The sequence below is a fragment of the Ochotona princeps genome, chromosome 14, assembly GCF_030435755.1.
Source record: "Ochotona princeps isolate mOchPri1 chromosome 14, mOchPri1.hap1, whole genome shotgun sequence".
NCBI classification, from domain to species: domain Eukaryota; kingdom Metazoa; phylum Chordata; class Mammalia; order Lagomorpha; family Ochotonidae; genus Ochotona; species Ochotona princeps.
This window is the reverse complement of record NC_080845.1, coordinates 43347850-43370367: the sequence shown is the minus strand read 5'-3', so window position 1 is coordinate 43370367 and position 22518 is coordinate 43347850. Positions and strand designations below refer to the sequence as shown.

At 47.0% G+C, this 22518-nt stretch overlaps 1 protein-coding gene across 1 annotated transcript in view; it reads left to right on the top strand.

Moving 5' to 3' along the window:
• Positions 1–7048, top strand: part of ACER2 (alkaline ceramidase 2) — a 32316-nt gene extending 25268 nt beyond the window's left edge. The window contains exons 5-6 of the mRNA XM_058672465.1: positions 4063–4200; positions 6852–7048. Coding sequence (XP_058528448.1) covers positions 4063–4200; positions 6852–7038 — 325 coding nt within the window. The 3' untranslated portion in view covers positions 7039–7048. The remainder of the gene's footprint in view (positions 1–4062; positions 4201–6851) is intronic.
• Positions 7049–22518: the final 15470 nt, after the last annotated feature.

Genomic DNA, 22518 nt, shown 5'->3' with positions numbered 1-22518 from the left:
TTGTGTTTGGAGTGGTGAGATTGGCAGCAAATTGGAACTGTTGAACTATCAAAACCACTTCAGCAAGAATCTTGGAGCATGCCCCACATCAGGGACCTGGGGCAGGTGGGAGACTGGGTGGGGCTTCTCCCTTAAAATCCCCTTTTACCTCAGATATATGAAGGAAATAATATGGGACTAATTGTCTTACCCATTTTCCTGTAGCGCTTGAACCTTTTTACCCTAATTATGTAAAGATTGTAAAAAAAATGGAAGGAGCCCCAGAGAACTGCCTTGCCCCTCCAGTGTGGATGGTGCCTTGAGGATTCAGCGTGAAGGCGCCATCCGTGAGGAATGAGCCTTTGTCAGCTGACAGACCTGCCTGCATCTTGGCCTTCCCCAGCTCAAGACCTGTGAGAAACAACAATGTGTTGTCTGCCATCCACCTGATCTACAGTGATTTGTCATAGCAGCCCCCAGTGCTGCAGATGGTTTTTCTCCCTTTGTGCTTGTCCTGAAAGATCTCAGCCACTCCCATGACTTTACTGGCTGTGTGTTTGCAGAGGACTCCCAGATTTATGTCTTAAACCCATCCTTTCTTTCTGACTCCACCAGCTTGCAACTGGCTGCCTACCTGGCCTTTCCACTCCATGGGCCCTTGGGTCACTGCACTTCTCGAAAACAAGATTTCTGATCTGCTTGACTTGCAGCAGCATTTGCCCAGTTGCTCAGTCAGAATGCCATTCCCTCCTCCTGCACTTCCAGGCTGACTGCTTTCACTTGAAGCTCTCCCTGTGTTCCATCCTCAGCTGTTCACATTGTTCCTATCTTCATTTGAGTCCAGCTTCTGGTGCCAGCCCCTTGTTCATTATGTCTCCCTTTTCCAACTTTCCTGGCTAGATTCTGTTCCATGTTTATATTTGCCTCAACTGTTTTCATGCTCTTCTAGCCTCCCAAACTTCTCCTATGTGCTAGTCATCGTGGCTGTAACTAGAACATTTTTCTTTAAAAAAATATTTGTTTATTTTTATTAAAAAGCAGATACACAGAGAGGAAGATCTTCTGTTTGATGAGTCACTCCCCAAGGGGCTGCAACAGTTGGACCTACATCAATCGAAGCCAGGAGCTCAGAGCCTCTTCCAGGTGCCCCGCATGGGTGCAGGGTCCCAAGGCTTTGGGCCATACTAGACTGCTTACCCAGGCCACAAGTATGGAGCTGGATGAGAAGCGGGGCTGCTGGGATTAGAACCAGCACCCATATGGGGTCTCAGCATGTTCAAGTTAGGACTTTAGCCATTAGGCTATCGCACTGGGCCTGTAACTAGAACATTTCTTGTGGTTCTGGCATTGTGGCATAGTGAGTAAACCTGCTGCCTATAATGCCAGCATACCATCTGGGTGCTGGTTTGAGTCCCAGCTGCTTCATGTATTCCTGCTCATACTCCTGGGAAAAGCAGTGGAGGATGACCCACGCACGTCCTTGGACTTCTGCCACCCTCTTGGGAAAGCTGGCAAAGGTCCTAGCTCCTGACTTTAGTCTGCTGTGGCCATTTGGGGAATGAACCAGCTAAAGCAGGATCTCTCTCTCTCTCTCTGTCTCTTCTGTCTCTCTCTGTTTTCCTCTCCCTCCATAAATCTGCCTTTCAAATAAATAAAATACTTTGAAGAAAGAAAGGACAATTTCTTGTGCTATTATCTGGCTGCGGTCTGTATTCTGTGCTCGGCACAGATAGTATTGCGAGGGACAGGTTTTTTTTTTGTTCACTGCCACATCCCAGGTGCCAACACACATTCTGACAAGGGAAAGAAATGGCTGCTGCCCTGCTTTGATCCAATTCCTAGACAAGAGGATGTCTTTATTGCCCCTGGACTTTCCTTCCAGGTCTTCCCTGTTTATCTGAAGCTAACGTCTAAGCTTCATTTGCACCTTCATTTGGTCAGAGGAAGTGGGGGAAGGAGTTTTCAGCTTTCTGTTTCTCTTCAGCCTTCATCTCTGCTTGTTTCAAGCCTTCTGGTACTTTCCTTGTGCTTTCTATACTGTCTCTCAGACCATGAGAAAACAAAAGTTGATTCTGATTTGGGGTCATGATTTGACATTTGTTGTTAAGCCACATTCTGAGTGACTCAGCTGCATTTAAAATGTTTGAAAATATACTTTCTCCCCTTGGACTGGGAGAGTGATTTTATTGTTCAGAATGGTTTTGTGAACGTCAGAAAGGTCTGGAAGAGAAGAAATGGTATCTATTCTTCTCAGTGTTTTCTGTCCTGTAACAGGACCCTTCTGTGTATGTGGCTTGTTCCACTTTGTAGTTGGCTTTCAAATTAATGTTTTGATAAAAATCCATAAACAAGGAGACCAAAACTTAGTGGAGCTCAGGTTTGGACAGTGAGCGCAGAGGCTCTTAGCAGGACCTGCTCCCTAACATAGAGGAAGATGGCACTGATGTGGTACAGCCAGCTAAGCTGCCCCCCATGACACCTGCATCCCCATGTGGGCACTGGTTTGAGTTCTGGTCCTAGTTGCTCTGCTTCCGATCCCTGCTTATGGGCCTCAGCACGTATGTTATGTTCTGCTGCTTTCCCAGGCATGTCATCAGAAAGCTGGATCAGAAGGGAAGCAGTCAGGACTCCAACCATAGATCATATGGCATGCCAGCGCTACAAGTGGCAGTTTTACCCACTATACCACAGCACCACCTGCCTATTCCATCTTTATTAATGGATTTGCTGATGTTTCTTTTAGGCAGCTGGGAGAGGTCCTGGCAAGTCGGGCTTTTGACTATCACCTACTGTGCAATAAACATGAGTTAAGATTCTCTTCATAGACAGATGTTGATCAATTGAACTGTGGGACCTGGCTGACCCAAGGGTTAGAAGGACCCTCAACCACCCACTGCCTCTGGGCTTCCTGCCCAGGAAGGGAGACCACGTTCTAGATGAGTGGCAGTTCCATGACACAGGAAGACAACAGCAGTTGAAATTTCCTTTGAATTGTTAATATTTTTTCCCCAGTGTATGTAAGAATTTGTTTCTTCCTCCAACAAACATTAACAGCCTTCCCTGTGTCTGGTGCTGCTCCAGCTGCCAGCTACTGCAGTGAGCGCCTTCCTCGCCAGCGTGGGGTGGGAGTAGAGCGCGAAATGAATGAGACCAAGAGGATGGCAAAGGGTTGTGACCGCTACAAAGCCAACCAGGGAAGGGTAGTTGGGTTAGGGAATGCTGCTTGGGCAGGGAGACGGCGTTCCTACTGTGCAGAACCAGTGGTCAGGAAAGGGCTCAGTGAGACATGGAGTCAGAGGTTGAAGACAGAGCCCTGTGGGTATGGGGGAAGAGCATTTGAGGTGGAGGGAACTGTGAATGCTAGACCCTACAGAGTATGCCCAGGATCTATGAGGAACAGCATGGATCTGCAGTAGTGTGCTCAGAGGCAGCAAGGGGGAGGTCAGGGGATCAGGGAAGCCCATAGTGTGGGGCTTGAGACCCACAATGAGCTCCTTGACTTTCTGCCTGGTTGAAGAGGAATTCATGGATGACTATGGGGCAGAGTGCTGGGAATTGAGTGTACAGGCAAGTGTAGGATGTGGTATGGGCCCCGGTGGAGGCAAGTGGGAAGGGGCTGGAGTTTGGAGATAATTTGAGCATGTTGGTGGACTAGATGTGGGATTTGTGAGCTAAAAAAAGCACCGGGAGCACAATAGGTTTTGGGTGGGAGAAAGATTAGGAAGTCATTGCAGGCAAGCTATATTTCATTCTTTCTTGGACATGGGGGTGCACATGTCAAGAAGCAGGGCTGGGGTGTGGATCTGGGCTCGGGGAGAAGGCTGGGTGGGAAGCATGACTTTGTGATCCATTGGTACACACATTTCCCAAAGTTCGTGGAAAATGAGATTAAAAGACAAATTCATTTTGGTATATGAAAGTGTGACCACATGTAGTCATGGTATCACTGTGAAGCTGGGGTGATGTGTGCTGGATAGGAACACTGATTACAAAGAGCAGGGGAGAAGAGAGGGAGAGTGAAGAGGCAAAAGATAGGTGGAAACTGGGACTGACTGGTGTGCTGTCTCACCCACCCCTGGGCAGGTGTGAGAACGTGCGTGTGTTTAAGCTGGGCCTCTTCTCGGGCCTCTGGTGGACGCTCGCCCTCTTCTGCTGGATCAGCGACCGGGCCTTCTGCGAGCTGCTGTCGGCCTTCCATTTCCCGTACCTGCACTGTGTGTGGTAAGTCGCCCGGAGGGGCGTTGGCGGTAAGAACAGCGTCAGCACTTGCTCGTTGGGCCCTGGGGGCCCTGCTGGAGCACGGGTGTGCTCAGGGGGCCGGTACACAGCACAGGGTATGTCTCTCCACTACTTAGGCAAATGTTCTCAAAGCCCAGAAGGTATTGTGAAAAAGCGAAATTGGCTCCAGCCCCAGGCGTGGCTAGAACAAAAAAAAGACTCAATTGTCATGCTGTGTGTCTTCAGCCTCCCAACTCTGGCTCCATGATTAAAACAAGAGGAGTTTGGAAAGAAAATTTGTAACCTGAGCTCTGGCTGGGGATGCAGAAGGTGGGGAGAGGGGGAGGTTGAGAGCAGCTGTACAGTGGGGTACACATCTGTAACCTGAGCTCTGGCTAGGGATGTAGGGTGACGGGAGCAGTGTGGGATCAGATGTGCTGTGAAGACCACCTGCTGCTCTGGAGGAACCACGCCTTCATGAGGAGTGAATTATGTGCTGAAAGATCTAAAAAAAAATAAATAAATAAACAAAAATAGGAATATTCTACACATGACACGTGCATCCATGATCCTTTTCTAAAAAAACTGAATGCTGGATATTGGACCTCACTATTTTATGTTGTGTTTTATTAACTCTCCCTGACATGGGTGCTTCATAATTCATCTAACTAGCCTGTCTGTTAAGGGACATACGGATATACAGGTGTTTCTAGTTTTTCCCTTTTGCAAAAAATCTGTAATGAAAATCTACAGTGATTCTAATACCTGAGTATTTCCATGGTTTAAACTGATCTATACATATAGATAAATCTAGAGGGACTGACCAATGAACACTTTTACTAATGTCTGTGGGAGAGTGTATGAATTCTTTTAAATTTCTGTTAATCTGATTGAAAAAATTGTGTTTTTGTTTTCATTTTTTTAAGCAAATCGCTATTGGACATCTTCTCAGATGCAAATTTGTGATGTGTATTTTCTCTTCTGAAATGTGCCTTCAATTTTTTTTTGTCTTCTTTCTATTTTAAAACATTTAAATCCAGCATTTCGTGCCCAGCACAGAGTCTGCAGGCACTATTGTCTGCCCAAGTGAGTGCAGCTTCTTATGCAACTTTGCAGAATTTTCAGAAGTGCAGAGAACAGTGGAGCCACTACATGGGCAATGCCCACTCCCCCCCACACCTGATTACTGAGTCGTGCATGGCAGCCTCACCCACTTCAACCCTGGCTGTGTGGCAAAGCATGTGCCAGATCTGATGGGAAGTCATTGGTTCTTTCAGTGAATTTGGTCGGTGGGAATACTCTCTTATTCACATGGAATGAGTATTTCCCTCTCTGGTTTCCCAGGTCCATTTTAGTATGTTGATGCTATTTTTGTACCTTATTTTAAACTTTCATGTTGACACTTTCTGTTAGTTTCTGCATTTTGTGCCATGTGCTAAGACACACCAAAATTTATAAAACTATTTTATTATGTTGAAATAGATTTTAAGCTATTTAACTGGAACTAAATTTTATTATAGAGTATAAGGAAACATCTTATGCCTTCAAGCAGACCATTGCTTGATAGAAAATTATACGAAAACTTTTCACAGGCCCCATAAGGATAAGTTAAGACAAAACAAAATGAAACAGTTTTGAAAGTTGTTTAATCAATATAAAATTATTGCTGAAAAAGGACATAAAATATCTTCAGTCAGGTGATGGGACAATCAGGTGTGATAAGTTATTTCATTTTAGTACTTGTTTTTTTTTTTTTTTTAAAGATTTATTCATTTTATTACAGCCAGATATACACAGAGGAGGAGAGACAGAGAGGAAGATCTTCCGTCGGATGATTCACTCCCCAAGTGAGCCGCAACGGGCCGATGCGCGCCGATCCGAAGCTGGGAACCAGGAATCTCTTCCGGGTCTCCCACGCGGGTGCAGGGTCCCAATGCATTGGGCCGTCCTCGACTGCTTTCCCAGGCCACAAGCAGGGAGCTGGATGGGAAGTGGAGCTGCCGGGACTAGAACCGGCGCCCATATGGGATCCCGGGGCTTTCAAGGCGAGGACTTTAGCCGCTAGGCCACGCCGCCAGGCCCTGAGTACTTGTTTTTTCTTTTTTCATCTGGAAAGCAGATAGAGTGAAAGAGGACAGAGAGAAGCACACGTGGATTGGTCAGCTGGTTCATCCATCTTCCATCTACTGGTTTACTTCCCAAGCATCTCCCACAGCTGGGCTTGGGCCGGAGCAAAAGCTGAGCGCCTGGAACTCAGTTCAGGTCTCCCACATGGCTGGCAGGGACCCCACTACCTCTGCCGTCACCCGCTGCCTCCCAGGCTGCATGTTAGCAGGGATTCTGGGCATTGGAAGTAGAGCCCGTACCTGAGCCCAGAATCCCACTGTGGCATGTGTGTGTTTCAAGTTGCATCTTAATACCCACTGCAAAGACTGTTTTAAATCTGTGGGCCTCAGTCTTCCAGGTGGAGCCCCCAGGCATTGTTGTCCCATTTGTATGCTAGGTTGCTCCCTAAATTGCTGAAGATTCATCATCACTGTTCACTTTGATCCCTTCCTAATTCTACGATTACAGTTGAGACAGGAGGGCTACCTGGAGGGAGGAGCAGGCTAAACCGACCAGTGGAGCCTTCTCACCCTTGCTCTCTTTTGCAGGCACATCCTCATTTGCCTCGCCGCCTACTTGGGCTGCGTGTGCTTCGCCTACTTTGATGCAGCCTCAGAGATCCCCGAGCAAGGCCCAGTCATCAAGTTCTGGCCCAGCGAGAAATGGGCCTTCATTGGTGTCCCCTATGTGTCTCTTTTGTGTGCCAACAAGAAATCACCCGTGAAGATCACGTGATGTCAGGTGGCGGCTGGCTTCTCTGCTTGTTTTCCCTCATGCACTGGAATTCGTTAGCAACAACAGCCTAGGGGCTTTGAAGAGTTGGCGTGGGTTCTGTCTTTTTACAATCCTGTTCCTGTGGGCTCTAACTGCCAGGAGTCCTCTGCGCAGGTGGGGAAGTGTCTTTTCCTTTGTCAAAGGCAGATGGTAGGGGAATTTAGGGACGTGCGTGTATCTTGCTTGACTCCATGGCTTGCTGAACTACAAGCTTGCTGGGCCTTGCGCTGCACACTGCCTCTCTCTGGGGAAGACTGCTCTGCCCCAGATCCCACCATGCTCAGGCACTATTGGAACGGACTGGACTGTTGATGGACAGACAAGACCTCCTGATTGCTGGAAGGTGCCAGAGATGTACATCTGGGAAGGAATGTCTGTAAACAAAACCAAACGAAACATGCGGAGGGCGGTGGCTCAGGAAGCTAGGTTTCCATTTGCAACTCTTAACTAACCCAATTTTACATGCATCTGTGAATCGTCATACTACTACCTCTGTGGAGAGCTGGAAACTTCTGAGGAGGGAAAAGCGAATGAGCAAAAAGCTCTCTGCCAAAAGCTCCACTGCACTCTAAGCCATTTTTAGCACAATTTTCAAGGGTTGGCGTCATTTCCGTCCCTACTCCTTTGTCAACTCAGCAGCCTCAGATGCACAGAGAATAGCTATGCTGAGAAAACGGACCGCCCTCCTGAGGGCTTGAGCTCTCTGGAGTGGCCAGAGGGCTTCTCACCATCGTGGTGGGGATTCTGGTCCAAACTCTTGGGGCAAACATGATGTTGTTTGAAAGTTTTTCTCCTTTGAAGCGTCCAGTGTGCTGTGTTGTTCTGGACAAGCCTTCCAGGATCTGGCCTCTTGTGTCTCCCCCATTTCCTGTGGGGCCCACGCTCTGCCCTCTCAGAGAACAAGGTGCTTCCTGTGGCTGCGCAGAGTGTTTGCCAGTGTCCTCAGGCACTGGCCCGCCTGCTGGGCTCACTGCTGCAGCCTGCTGAGTTTTTCCCACCTAATCTGAATAACTGCTGAAACTGTCACGGGGCCTAGTGGGAGACTGCAAAACCTTCCTCCAGGGGTGTGTGGGGTGATGGCCTTTCTTGACCTCAGGGTTACCCACTTTAGCTCAGGCATCTTCTGTTTCGGAAACATTCCACTGATGGAGGAGGTTAGGGCCATGTGCCCCGTGTGCGCAGGAGGTGGCTCGCTGTTCTCAGGTCCTAAGAGAACACCCAGGAACTCATTCTGGTTAGAATTTGCACACACTCCAAGGATAAAATAACCAACAGGCAAGGGAATTTAAAGTTTAAAAAGGAATGACCTTATTCTTCTTTGGTCGTTTTCATATTCCCTTAGCAGCAAAACTGTGTTTGTCATAAGGAATCTCTCCGGAACCCAAGGTGTGACATAAATCTGTATGTTAGTGACTTAAAGTTATTTTAAGGTTAGATTTGGTAACGTTTGTGGCAGCAGAGATGCAAATGAGAAACTTGGCAATTTCCAAGGTGGGAAAATTTGGTATTGAGTGAGTAGACATGTCACTTTATTGTAGTTTGAGATGCATTGTAAAGATAATCTGATTATGATTTATGGAACTTCATGTATTCCTAAGGTTCAGAATGGTTTGTGGAAAGGAACAGCTGTTAAGGTTCAAGTCCAGAATGTCTTAAAGGGAAAATACAAGAACCTTCTCATTTCACGTGGTCCTTGCTTAGGTGTGAATTCTAATTTCACCCCTTTGCTGCACCACATTGCTCCACAGTTAGGAGTTTTGTGTATTTTAAGTCCACCTGTCTTAGTGTGGAAGCACAGAGAGAGGAAAGCAGGATGTAGGAGATGATTTTTTTGTACACGCTTTAATTTACCTCGAGGATTCCTGGGGAACAGGGAATGTTGTGAAAGGGGCCACTTCTCATCTGTGGAAGGACTTAATGCTTGGGGACCTGTGTGACACTCCCAGCTCCAGTCCCCAGAAATGGGGGAAATACGAAGAATGGGCGGAGGAGTGAGGCAGGGAGTGCCCTGACTCTGTGGGCTATTCCAGCCATCTTCCACAAGGCGGAGCACTGAGCTGTGTCATCAGCAGGATGCTGTTCCTGTAAAAAGCAAAATGCGCTTGTAGAGACTGGCTCTAAAGAGGACTGAGACAAAAATGTGGAATGGAGAGTTTTTCAGAAGGATGAAACATACTGCATTTGAACCAAATTGATCATACCTTGCTAGCATGAATCGAGACAATAGTGGGGGTGTATGACACATTCATATCTGTGGGAAAAGCACTACATGCTGTCTTGAGAGAAAATTGGGAAACGTCTGGAAAGTTGAAGGATGAACAAGAAATTACCCCATTTCAATTAGTCAAGGTTTTTGTTGTTGTTCTTTAAGATTAAAAAAAAATTATTGGAAAATCAGGTATACGGAGAGGAGGAGAGACAGAGAGGAAGATGTTCTGTCCGATGATTCACTCCCCAAGTGACCGCAATGGCCGGTGCTGCGCCAATCCCAAGCCAGGAGCCAGGAGCTTCTTTCAGATCTCCTACACGGGTGCAGGGTCCCAAGGCTTTGGACCGTCCTCCACTGCTTTCCCAGGCCACAAGCAGGGAGCTGGATGGGAAGTGAGACTTCTGGGATTAGAACTGGAGACTTTAAGGGATCCCGGTGTATGCAAGGTGAGGACTTTAGCCGCTAGGCTACCTCACCATGCCCTATTGCTCAAGTTTACCATTGGTAATACTTTGGCAGTTGAGTGGTTGTTCTTATATCATTCTTTTTTCTCCGCTGATACATTTGTAAATAGGTGTCTTCTAAAACTGACAGTTTACCCTGTGACTTCAATGGAATATAATTGCCAGGCATGTTTTTTTTTTTTTTTCCATGAGAAACAGGTTTAGAATACACTAGAGCAGTGATCCTTTGAATACTTGTCACTGGAGTCCGATTCTCACTACTGAATCTTCCTTTGTAAGCTAGCCTGACCCAAGTCATCCGTAGGACTTCATGAACTGAATTCTACTTTTGACAGACTGCTGCGCTTGGGTTGATGAGTCAGGGTAAGTAGCTATGAAATGTAACTCCACAGACTTTGATGTGTTCAGATTTTAAAAAATAGTTTATTTCAGTAATTGATACGCAATTACAAATGTTCTTTCCCCTCTCCCCTTTGTAGATTCAACATTTAGGAGTTTGTGACAGTGGAAAATGAGCCTGTCTGGTTTTGTTGAGGTTAGAGTTTGCCCATGATTGGTACCCAGCAGGAAGTGGTTTTAGGATTTAAGAAACCACTGATGATACCAAGTGACCATTTCAATGAGTGGTTTTTTAAAAAGATGTCATTAATTTTTTTTTTATTTGGAAAGCATAGTTAGAGGAGGAGACCGATATTCCATCTGCTGGTTCACTCTTCAAATGGATGCAGCAATTAGGGCTGAATCAGGCCAAAGCCATGGGGCTAGCACTCTATCCAGGTCTCCCACGCGTGAGCAGAGAACTGGAGTGGAAGTGGTGCAGCTGGGATCCGAGCTAGCGCTCATGAAGGTCAGTGTTGCAGGCGGTGGCTCAGAGCTTTGTGCCACAACACCAACTCCTCTCGCTCATTCTTGATTTTCAGTGTTTGATTAATAGTTGATTTCAGAAAAAGAAACATTCCTTCCCCTTTGTGATTATATTTTTAATTAGCAAGCCCTCCAGTGAACTTCTGAAGAACGTGGGGAAGCAATGCTTACATGCATCTGGTAATGGGCTACCTTTAGAGCAACTTGGAGCCTGTCCAGTGATGAGTGCCTAAAACATTAACTACAGATATAAGATGCCCTGTTGGGGATCAAGGCTTGATGGTCACCAACACAGACTTTGTCAACACTGCCACCTGCACCATTCATAGCACTTCTCAGGGATCTAGAAAATTCTCTGCCTATTTCCTTGTGCTTCTTTCCAGTCAGCAGGGTCATGCTGGGGCTCCAGGCTGGGGGCTGAGCCTGAATCCTCATCCTTCAGTCTGACAAGGAGCCCCCTGGGGGATGAGTGGGAATGATGCTTGCCCAGACAGGACCCCTGTTCCTTTCATTCCCAAATGAACTTGAACCTTGATAGCCAGGGCTTTGACTTTGTGTTGTTGTTCCAGCTGTCTTCGGCCAGTTGGGATTCTCTATGGATTTTTACACATCACTCTCCTACTGAAGAAAAAATGGGACTAATTGTTAGAATCGTGTCTTTCCCTGTATATGTTAAACCAGACTTAAGATTATTTTATAACCACAGTTTGTAATCAGAGAAAATATGTACCATGTGTTCTGATGTAAAGCCTATTTTATACTTTATATAGAGTGTGCTGTATAGGGGTGCTTGCCTGCTGGCTGTGGTAGCATTTAATCTCCGTTGCTTTGGGGGTGTTTGAAGCCTTTGCACTTTATGCTCTTTTTATGATAATTATGTTATTAAAGCTGTATTCACATTTTCTGTGAATAAATATGTGTGTTGTGTCTTTTTAAAGTGGTTTGTGACGTATCTGCAGGGAAAATGCATTTCATGGATTGTGGAGCAAAGCACATTTGCCTAGGTTCATGACTGTGGGTCTCATTGTTATTAAACAGGCTTAAAATAAGCGTGATAAGTGTCGGTTTCTTTTCAGGACAGTGAAATGCATGCATCTCAATATGCCAAGCATGAAGGATGGGAAAACAGGTTTTATTTATTACATGTTCTGTAATTATGTTATAGATCCAAATCTCAAATATGAAAAACAGTTCATTGGTGCTAGGTTTTACTGAATTACTGGATGAAAAATCTTGTGACATTTCATTACTGTAAATGACTTTTTAAAAAAAATTTGTTTTATTATTGCAAAGTCAGATATACAGAGAGGAGGAGAGACAGAGAGGAAGATCTTCCATCTGATGATTCACAACAGTCAACGCAACAGCTGGTGCTAAGCCGATTCGAAGCCAGGATCCAGAAACCCCTTCCAGGTCTCCCACATGGGTGCAGAGTCCCAATGCTTTTTGAGGGGGGGCTGTCCTCGACTGCTTTCCCAGGCCGCAAGCAGGGAGCTGGATGGGAAGCGGGGCCGCCGGATCAGAACAGGGGCCCACATGGGATCCTGGCGCGTTCAAGGCGAGGACTTTAGCCACTACGCCATGCTGCCGGGCCCACTGTAAATGACTTTTTAACAGGAAAAATGTATATCTACTTACTGTTTTTTGTTTCTCGTATCAAACTACCAAATTAAAAAAAAATTTACTTATTTTTATTGGAAAGTCAGATACAGAGAGAAGAGGAGAGACAGAGAGGAAGATCTTCCGTCCGCTGGCTCACTCCCCAAGTGAGCCGCAACAACTGGAGCTGAGCTGATCTGAAGCCAGGAGCCCGGAGCTCTTTCGGGTCTTCCACGCGGGTGAAGGGTCCCAAGGCTTTGGGCTTTCCCAGGCCATAAGCAGGGAGCTGGATAGGAAGTGGGGCAGCTGGGGTACAAACTGGTGCCCATATGGGATCCCTGTGCGTGGAAGGCAAAGACTTTAGCCACTAGGCTGCCACATTGGGCCTTAGGTTATCAAATTAAAAATAACATGACCATCAACAACAAAAGACTTGATGGACAGTACTAGTCTCATCACATGGTCTTTTTCCTAGCTGGGGTGAAGGGACTGTGGCTGGCCTGGAGCCCTGTGACAGCCAGCTAGAGGCTGTCATTTCCTCAGAGATCCCCAGCATCCTGGCCAGCCAAGGAAACCCTGCATGATATGAGCTAACATATCAACCCTTCCTGGGCAGACACGGATGTCTCAATCCTTAGGATGGGTCCATATTGAGACTGTAGTCAGGGGCAGTGATGGAAGACGTGGATGGCTCTGCCTTGGAGGGGACTGCTGCTGGAGTTGTGTCATTGCAGGCCATCCTTGCTTCTCTCCCCGTCAGGCTCTCTGCTTGCCTGTGCCTGGTACCCCGTCTCTGAGGCTGGGTGGAATGCATGCACAACTCGCCTTACACCAGAACCAGGATCCCAGGTGCCCCACCTGTCTCCATTAAGAACTGTGCGTTAAAAGACTCTACATTACATTCAAAGAGGTTCAAGGTTATCCTTTAAGGGACGGAGAGGAGTTGGTCCAAGGCATTGCCAAGTTCATCTCATGAATCCTCAGCAAGCCAGGAACCAGCCTTGGCCAGGCTGTCTTCTGCTGTTCTGAGTTCAGGCAGACTTTCCCAGGCAATCTGGGTTTGCTGGCAGGATTCTCTGTGTGTTGTTTATTGAATCTTCCATAATGTGTGTAAGCACAGTATTTGGATTGTTGTTTTCTCTAGGGTGTATGTAGCTCAGCCCCCTTTCCGGTCCCATTCAAAAGGTCTCGCATTTCCTCTTCCCAGTTAATGAGTTATTTCTGTAGTAAGTGGCACTTCCATTTGACTGCTTTCAAAAGATAAACCTGTGGCGTCTCCTCTCTGATTATTAACTCAGAAAGGAAAATATACGCCGCATGGAGATTTTTGGTTTGTTTTATACTTCTCGTTGAAACCAACATTTGATTTAGCTGCTTTTGCCATTGATAGTAGAAATCATCACACGTTTTTAAAAATGTAAAACATAGCAACAACCAGTCGAGTTTATATTGTTTGTTAGGGCTGGAGATTGGAGGGTGCAGACAAAATCACGAGTCTGAAACAACAGATCACGTGCAAGAGCATTCAATTGCTGTGAACAAAGACCACCGAACGCTCTGGGGATGGGAAGAAAGAGAGGGACGAGAGATTGCTGAGGTAAGGTTGCCACCTTGTGGCTTTTCTGAGTATTGCTGTGGAACAAAACAACTTACCATCTCAGAATTCACGGTACTATTTGGGCACAGGCTGTCTCCCTGTGACTTTTCAAGCATCTTTATGCCTTCCTATTTCCCTATCCCCTCAGAAACTCATTCTGCACTTGCTCCATTAGATGTCTGATTTTATTAAACTTGAAAAAAAAGTCTATCCAGTATGATAAAGCTAATATTTTCATGTTTATTAGATCAATTTAATAAGACATAGGAGTTCTTAACATCGTAGAGTTAAATTTAAGCTTTGGAATTAATAGGTGCATTTGTATCAGTCAAATGCCATCACAACCCAGATTTCTTCCTGATTGTGGTACAGCCGGTTAAGTAGGTTAATCCCCTCCTGGAATGTGTTGATTTGAGTTCTGGCTCAACTCTGGCTATGGGTACCACTGGGGGAGTGAATCAGTGGATGGAAGTTATTTCTTTCTCCATCTCTCTCTCAGTAATTCTGCCTTTCAAATAAAAGTAAGTAAAAGTTTTGAAAGTGTTAAAGATGAAAGCTCTGAAGTGCCTTGAAGCATGCTCCTCTACCCCAGGGTTACTGTTCTGAGCAGCAGCAGATCCTGACCCAAATCTTCTGACCTTGAGCCTGGGCCCTGTTCTGCTCCTTGGGCAGCTTCTCCAAGAGTCCCCTAGCAACGGACATCTCAGGGTTGGTGTGGTTCGGGAATTCCGGAGCAACTTGGCTGGCAGCTCTGGCTTAGTTCTTCCATAAGTTCCAGCCATTTGTTACCCAGGGTTTGCGAGGTTTACTTTGGTAAACCTTAATTTTCTCATCTTTAAAAATGGAGAGAATACGAACTAGTACATAAGGCTGTTATAAGGATTCATGAAGTAATTGTTAAGTGAGAGAAACTGTCCTTTGCCTACTCTGTTTTTGGCGCCCACTCTTCCGGAATCTCTGCTGCTAAGCAGTCAAGATTGCTTTAAGAGGCTGGCTACTTGCTATAAAAACGCATTTTTCATGCCTGAATTTATTTACTTATTTTTTGCAGCCAGTTCTGCTGGAAGTATATAAGTAGAGGAGGTAGTTTATGAACGCTCTAAACTTTCTTTTCTTTCTTTTTAAATTTTCTTTAAAGATGTATTTATTTTTATCTGAAAGGCAGATTTATAGGGAGAAATGAAGAGTCAGAGAGAGAAAGAGAGAGAGATAGAATTTTCCATCCTTTGGCTCATTCCTCAAAAGCCACCCTCCCCACAATGGCTAGAGGTGTGCTGATCTGAAGTCAGTAGCCAGGAGCTTCTTCCAGGCCCCCACATGGTTGCAGGGGCCCAAGGACTTGAGGTGTCCTCTGCTGCTTTCCCAGGTCCATTAGCAGAGAACTGGATTAGAAGTGGAGCAGCCAGGAATAGAACTGATGCGCTTACATGATGCCAGTGCTGCAAGGCAGAGGATTAGCCTATTGAGCCAACACCTAGGCTCCTCTAAACTTTCCTTAAAATCTACAATACAGTCAGCATTTGGCGGAGTAGTTAATATATTGCTTGGGATGTCCACATTTCATTTTGGAGTCTCAGCCCATTCATTTTGGGTTTCAGTCCCAGCTCCACTTCGGATCCAACTTCCTGTTGTACCACATCCACAAAGGTGAAAGATAATGCCTCCAGTACTTGGATCCTTACCGCTAGGCTGGAGACCCAGACTGGGTTCTGGGTTTCTGAGTTCAGCCTGACTTTGCTTCAGCTTTATAGAATTTGGGGAGTAAATCAGTAGGTGTAAGATCTGTGTATCTCTGCTTAAAATAAATAATAAACAAATATTTTTAAAAATTAAAAAAAAATCCTAGCATATCTCCATTTGTTACTTTTATTTGTTGTCCATGGAATGTGGGTGTGCTAGCTGGAGCTTGCCATCACAGAACATGAAGACGAGTATTCTCTTGGAATGTTGGAGTGATGAATTTAAAGGATCATGGGTTCCTAAAAGTTTTGTGGATCTTCTGGACCAATTTTACACTGCCTAGAGAAAAAAGCTTTTGTCCTGGTTAAGCAATTGTTTCCTGGAGGAGTCCCAGCTCATGCGAATGAACTGAATATCCCATCTGTTGACACCTTAGAAGGTGCCTGGTGGCATTAAGTGCTCAGAACTCTAGGATCAGTTTTAATGATTCAACACCAAGGTTAGACCAGCCAAACGTCCTCACCCGGGTATGGGGAGAGTGAAGACACAGCCAGGGCACTGCAGGAGTGCTCCACCATCTGGTGACCTGTGTCCGTCGCAGCTCTCCTTTCTTCTTTTTAAAATAGTTATTACTTTACATGACACAATTTGTAGGTATAAGAATTCCTTCCTCCACCTCCCCTTCTCCCCTCCTTCCCTCCTCCTTCTCTCCTGCCACACTATTTTCCTCCATATTTTACAACAGTATAGTCCTTCAGCAACACTCACAAGTCCAATGTTCTGCTGTGTAAGTGTATCATGGCTTTGTAGGTATAGGCAATTGTAGAAAATCTTGTACCATATTGTCAAGGATATTTATTTGAAAGGAAGAGAGAGAGAGAGAGAGAGAGAGAGAGAGAGAGAGAGAGAGATTGATTTTTCACCTACTGGTTCACTTCTCAAATGGCTGCACCAGCTGTGGCTGGGTCAGGAGTGCAGAGCGTCTTCCTGATCTGCTACGTGGACTCAGAGGCCCAGGTACCTGGACAATTGTCTGCTGCTTCCGCAGATGCCTGGTCAAGAAGCTGGATTGGGAGTGGAGCAGTGAGAGAATGAATTGGAGCCCACATGAGATGCTGGTGTTACTGGCAGTGATTCTATCTGCTATGACACAATGCTGGTTCATGGTTTTCAAATTTCAGAGCAGTAGAAATTGTTCTTCAAACGGTAGCCAATATATACAACAGAGGTAAGTGAGCTTCAATCCATCCAATCTTGTTGGTTCCACCCTCAGACTTCCTTGAGGTCACTCCCAGTAGTTCTAAAGTGTCCCGATGAGCTGGTGGCTCCATCCTGCAGGGACAGGGAGCTCACCAGTTTCCGGGCAGGTGACCTTGGGCGGCTTTTCTTTTTGGCAGCTCTAAGCTATCTGTTACAGTGCATTAGCAAGAAGTCAGTAGGCATCATCAAAAGCAGCAGGGAGGTGTGAAATTTCATTTTGCTGTTGCCGCAGGAGTGAAATGTCAGCTCTCCTAGCCACTGAAGCCATTGGTGAGGGAATTATGTCATGGATCGAGTAAGTGTGGATGACAATATTAGCCTGTCATTTGAAAATTGTGCATTACTGACTTTGCTGTAAAATATAAACATTTTGCTTGTGGTGTCATGGTCACTTCATCACTGGGATCAACTGTGTGAGTGGGTCATGTGAGGACAGGATGAGGTAGTGCGAGAACACTCAGTGGATGGCTGGGTCTTCTTTAACAGTCAGCCATGAGGCCTCAGTGCTTTCTTACTGAACTCTGAGACCTTTTGGCCAGAGAGTCTGCCTTTCGGATATCAGATGTGCTGTAAATTTGCTCCAGTTTATTCTTTCTTTAAAAAAATTATATTCACTCTTTTGAAATGGAGAGAAAGAAACAGACACACAAAGAGGCACATGAACACAGAGGCGTGCACAAGTGCACGTGTACACACACAGAGCTGCACTCCCTGCTTCCCTCCTTCATCGCTCTCCATTGTCTCCCACTGCTTGGGGAGGGGCCAGCTGAAGCTGGGAGCTGGCAACTCAATCCAGAATCAGGAAGCACGGTTCTTTGACATTAGAACGCACTTGGTGTCCCATCTCAACTGCTCTGTTATCTGTTGGCCCCATTAGAACTCTCTTTTGCTCCAGACTCCCACTGCTTCAGCCTGGGGCCCAATGTTACCAGAAAAGCTCTGTGGCTTCTTTTCTCAGCTTTGCAAGGAATAAAAATCCGGGAATTGGTTGTAGGCAGAGACGTTTTATTTGTGAAATGAAAACGTGAATGTGAAAAGAAGAAGGAAGGGGAAAGCACCTGCCAGGAGAGATCCAGAGACGGAGTGGCTCCTGAACAGACAGCAGGAGACACTGAGGTTTTCCAAGTGTCCTGGGTTTTTAAGCGTTCCCTGAGTCCTCCTAGTCTGGGGGGGAACCCGCAGAGAAGACATTGCCAGTTGATGATCTCCGAGCCAAGTAGGAAATGGCTGGCCAAGTCTTCTGCTGCCCACTTGAAAGTGTCATTTCCTGGCTAAGATTATAACTGGCTTGGACAGACTCACCCAGAACGCCTCCCGCCCCCAGTCCCCACATTTCCTTTTGACACCCCCAACCCAAACACTCTTGCTTCATTTTTCATTCCATCCTCCCCCAAGATTATCATCCAACAAACCGCGTGGTTTAGCAAGCTAAGGCTGGAAGCCTGGTTTGAACTTGTAGGGCCCTGGCCCGTCTATGCAACAGCTTGGGGCGTGTGGGCATGTGGGCTGCTTTGCCAACTGCAGAGGCCTGCATGGAAAAGACCAGGAACTTCCACCTGCTGTGCTTGGTCTCTCCGCTGGAGACCAGTGAGAGCCTCACTTGCAGCTGCAGCCCTGGGCGCTAACTACCCTAGACGCTCTGCCTGTGAATGCATCATGCTGCTCTCCCTTTCCTGCTTTGTGCAAACTGTACCGACCCACTAACTACCCTCCTCTCTCGAGGCCCTGGCATTTTCATCCCCTTGGCCCAGTACAGCCTCTCCCTCTCTAGATTACTGAAGTTTTTTTTTTTTTTTTTTTTTTTTTTCAGACAGAAGAATTTATTTGCGAAGGGACCAGGCGAGTAGGGAAAGAAGAGGGAAGGAGAAAGCACCTCCGAGGAGAAAGCCGGGAGGTGAGATGCCTCTTGAAAAGACAGAGGGTGAGACACCCGATTAGTGAAGATTCTATAGTGCACACCATCCCCTTGCCTTGCGCCTTAGTGAGCCCATGGCTGGAACGGTGACTTTGTCCCTCTATTGTAGCATGATCTTGAACCACTTACTTTACTTCTCTGAATGCGTTCTCACACACGGACCAGAGATTTACCATGGATAATCTACCAAGAGCAGAGATTTTGGAGTTTGGTGTGGAATCAAGGTGGGATTAGGCAATTCAGAATGAGGCAGCTGATGCCATTGTCATTAAACAGCTGTCCTGGACCCAAGGTACAGTTGAGACACCGATGTCCTTGTGGGGCCACTCTTCCGTGTGAGTGCCAAGAGGGGAGTACTCATTCAGTGCCCAGATTTATCCCTGCCTCCTGGGAAGGGCCTGGCACATTGGCGGCATCTGGAGACCTCAGGGGATGGTGAGGCTTTGATGGCCTGTGCAGAGACCTGTAGGCTCAGGTCTCTGTTTTTCTCTCAGATGAGCCTTCCGTTAGCTCCAGGCAGCGAATCCCAAATATTTCTGCCAAGCATCTTTTCTTTGCCATCATGTTAATGGGGAAGTTATTCCATCTTGAACAGAAAGCAAGAAGGGAGAGAACATCTTGTCTTAGCCTGCTATGATAAACGCAGCCTGAATCACACCCGCCTACATGGACCTTGCTGCTGGGAGAGCGGCATCTGCAAAAGCCCCAGTTCCAGCCAAGTTTGTGTCAGCTCCTTCCCTGTCAATCTGTGCTTTTCTGCTGAGCGAAGTGGAGAAAGATGACAGTTCTCCCCAGTTTTATGTCTTCTCATTTTTCAGAAGAATACTGTGATAAAATCATACTGAATAGGCAGGCGTTGTGGTGCGATGGGTTAAGCTGCCACTGGGGATGTCTGCATCCCATGTTGGAGTGCGGATTTGAGTCCTGACTCCTCTGCTCCCAATCCAACCTCTGTCTAATGCATCCTGGGAGGCAGCAGATGAAGGCTCACGTGCCAGGGCCACGGGCACCCACATGGGAGGCACGGGCTTCCTGCTTCCTGGTTTCTGCATGGCTCAGCCCTGTTGCGATCATTTTGGAAGTGAACTAGTGGATGGAAGAGACCTTTCTCTGCCCCTGTCTCTCCTTCTGCTTTCCAAGTAAAAGAAATAAATCAACATTAGAAGGGTAATATGTAGGACATTTGAACAACAACAAAAAAATTTCTGGTGCACAGAGCAGCACTGCCCATCATAGCACCCTGTGATGAAGACATGTGGCCTGGAGAAAGTGGCTGGGACAGCTGCAGAGGGGTTTGTAGGGTAATTTCAGTGAGTGCAATGTATGGGCCTTATACAGCTGCAGCAATGGGGTCTGTCGGTGATGGCAGTGCATAGCAGGATATGTGGCTTACAGGAGGGGATCCAGGGGGAGCTTCAGGCTGGGTCTGACCTGGGAAGGCTTCACTTGGCCCTTTTGGAAGATTCAATTCAAGAAGAATCCACTAGGGGCTGACTTTGTGGCATAGCGGGTAAGGTGCTACCTATGACACAGGCAACCCACGTGGGCGCCTGTTCAATGGCCTGGAAAAAGCAGCTGAAGATTGCCCAAGTGTTTGGGCTCCTGCTACCCACATGGGAGACCTAGATGAAGCCCCAGACTCCTGGCTTCAGCCTGGCCCAGCACTGGCCACTGTGGCCATCTGGAGGAAACAACTGATGAAGATTTCACCCATCCTCTGTGTCTTCCTCTCTGTAACTTCGACTCCCCACCCCTCCCTTTAGAAGAAGATTTGTTTATTTATTTATTTTTTTTTACTGGAAAGGAAGATACATAGAGAGGAGGAGAAACAGAGAAGAAGATCTTCCATCTCTTGATTCACTCCCCAGGTGGCTGCAACATCTGGAGCTGAACTGATCCAGGAGTTTCCAGGAGCTACACCACATGGGTGTAGGGTCCCAAGGCTTTGGGCTGTCCTGAACTGTTTTCCCAGGCCACAAGCAGGGAGCTGGATGGGAAGCGGGGCAGCCGGGATTAGAATCAGCACCCATATGGGATCCTGGCATGTGCAAGGCAAGGACTTCAGCCGCTAGGCTACTTTGCTGGTCTGAGGGTCAATGTGATTACTCTGGAACCAGGAAGAGAGGAATTCTGACTCTTGGCTGCTATTGTCGTTGGGGCCACTAGGTGTCACCAAGAGTCCCACAATGGAGGCAGGCCTCGTGGGGCAGGTCGGGGACAAACCTGGAGGCTGGAGGTGGGACTGAAACCTGGATTTGCCACGTAGTAAAGGTGCCAGTATTGTTGTGTGGGGAATGTCTGTGCGAAGCTGGATGGGGCCCGCACACTTTTGCCCTGTGATTTTTCTTTCTTGCAATGCTTGGCTGTGGCTTGTGGGATTGTTGCTCTCTTGCCTGATTGTACCTAAGCAAGCAATTCCCCTGATAAGGGAAAATCATCGCTCACCTCGGAGTCTTCTTATGGTTATCCCCAAGAAGGGAAAGTGGTCCGGAAATGGGAGAGATAGATAGCTCTGAGTCCTGGCCCTTGCACCACTGTCCTCTTCTGCTATGTGTCAGGGAACAGCTTGCAAGTGCCCTCCCAAGCACCTGTCGCACACAGAAAGTAGCACGTACCTGCTACGCCACTTGCACGTCTTTGTTCTGGAGTGAGAGTTGAAGGTTCCTGACAGCTCAGGGCATAGTGGTGGCCCAAGTACAAGCTAGGTGGCTGAGGGTTAGTGAGGTAGGGAGGGGGAGGACCGGGCTTGTGAAAAGTACTCCACCTCCCACCTTCGGGAGGAGTGGGTTTGTTTGCAGCCTGATCTCCAGTCAGCCACTTAATTGGGTAGGTCGCTTAATTCCTCTGAGCCTTACCCTCCTCTTCTGCAAAATAGGGTAATAGCTGCTGCGCAGAGGTTTAATAGTTTAATGTGTCAATTTGGCTGAACCGCAGCAAGCCCTGATAATTGGGGGTGTTTGATGGCAGGGTACTTTTGGGCATGAGCAAGTGGATCCTGAGAGGGCAGGCCTCATTCCACCAACTGAAGCCCTAAAGAGAACAAAAACCCGTCTGACGTAGGCTAGAGAGCATTTTCTCACAGAGATCTTCGGAGCTGGTGACAGCATCAGCTCCTCCTGGTTCACCGGAGCCTCAGCCCTCCAGGCTTTCCGGTCTACCAGCCTTCAGTGGGAGGGACCACAGCACTGCCTTCTGGGTGTCCAGCACACTAGCTCCTCCTCCAGATCTTGGACTGTCAGCCTCCGTAACAATGTGAACCAGTGCCTAGTAGTAAACTCAACCTCCTACCCACCTCCTCTGCCACATTCTGTTGGAATCTGGACTAATTAGAGGGCCACCTGTGTTCACTTAAATTGAATGTAGAAGTATCTAGCACAGTACACTACTCAGCTGGTGGTAAAGCAGACGCTCCCTAAAAGCTACCTTGTGATTCAGCTTCCTAACTCTCCTGGCCAAGTAGTAAATAGACACCCCAGAAGTAGGAAAATACTTCCTCCGGATCTCCGAGTCCATTGGCCAGTCGGCCTGAGTTTCCTACTTTCAATGGCTGCCTGGCCTTGGTCAGATTCTTTCTTTGTAGCCAACACTCCCCAGGACACCACCCTTCCTCTCCTGGCTCTTGAGTCCTAGAATCAGTAGGCATGTGGCTCTCCTGGTTCCCTATAGTTAATCACTTCTAGGCAGGTAAGAGTAGGAAGAAGATAATTCCCTCCCAGTCCTCCTCCTCTTCAATAGTCCACTACGCCACACACGTATTTGGAGACTGCAAGGTGAGGGGGTGAGTTCAGATGCATGCTCAGGTTCTTACACCCTCTTTTCAACTCAGTGCCTCTTATCACCTGAAAGTGATTAG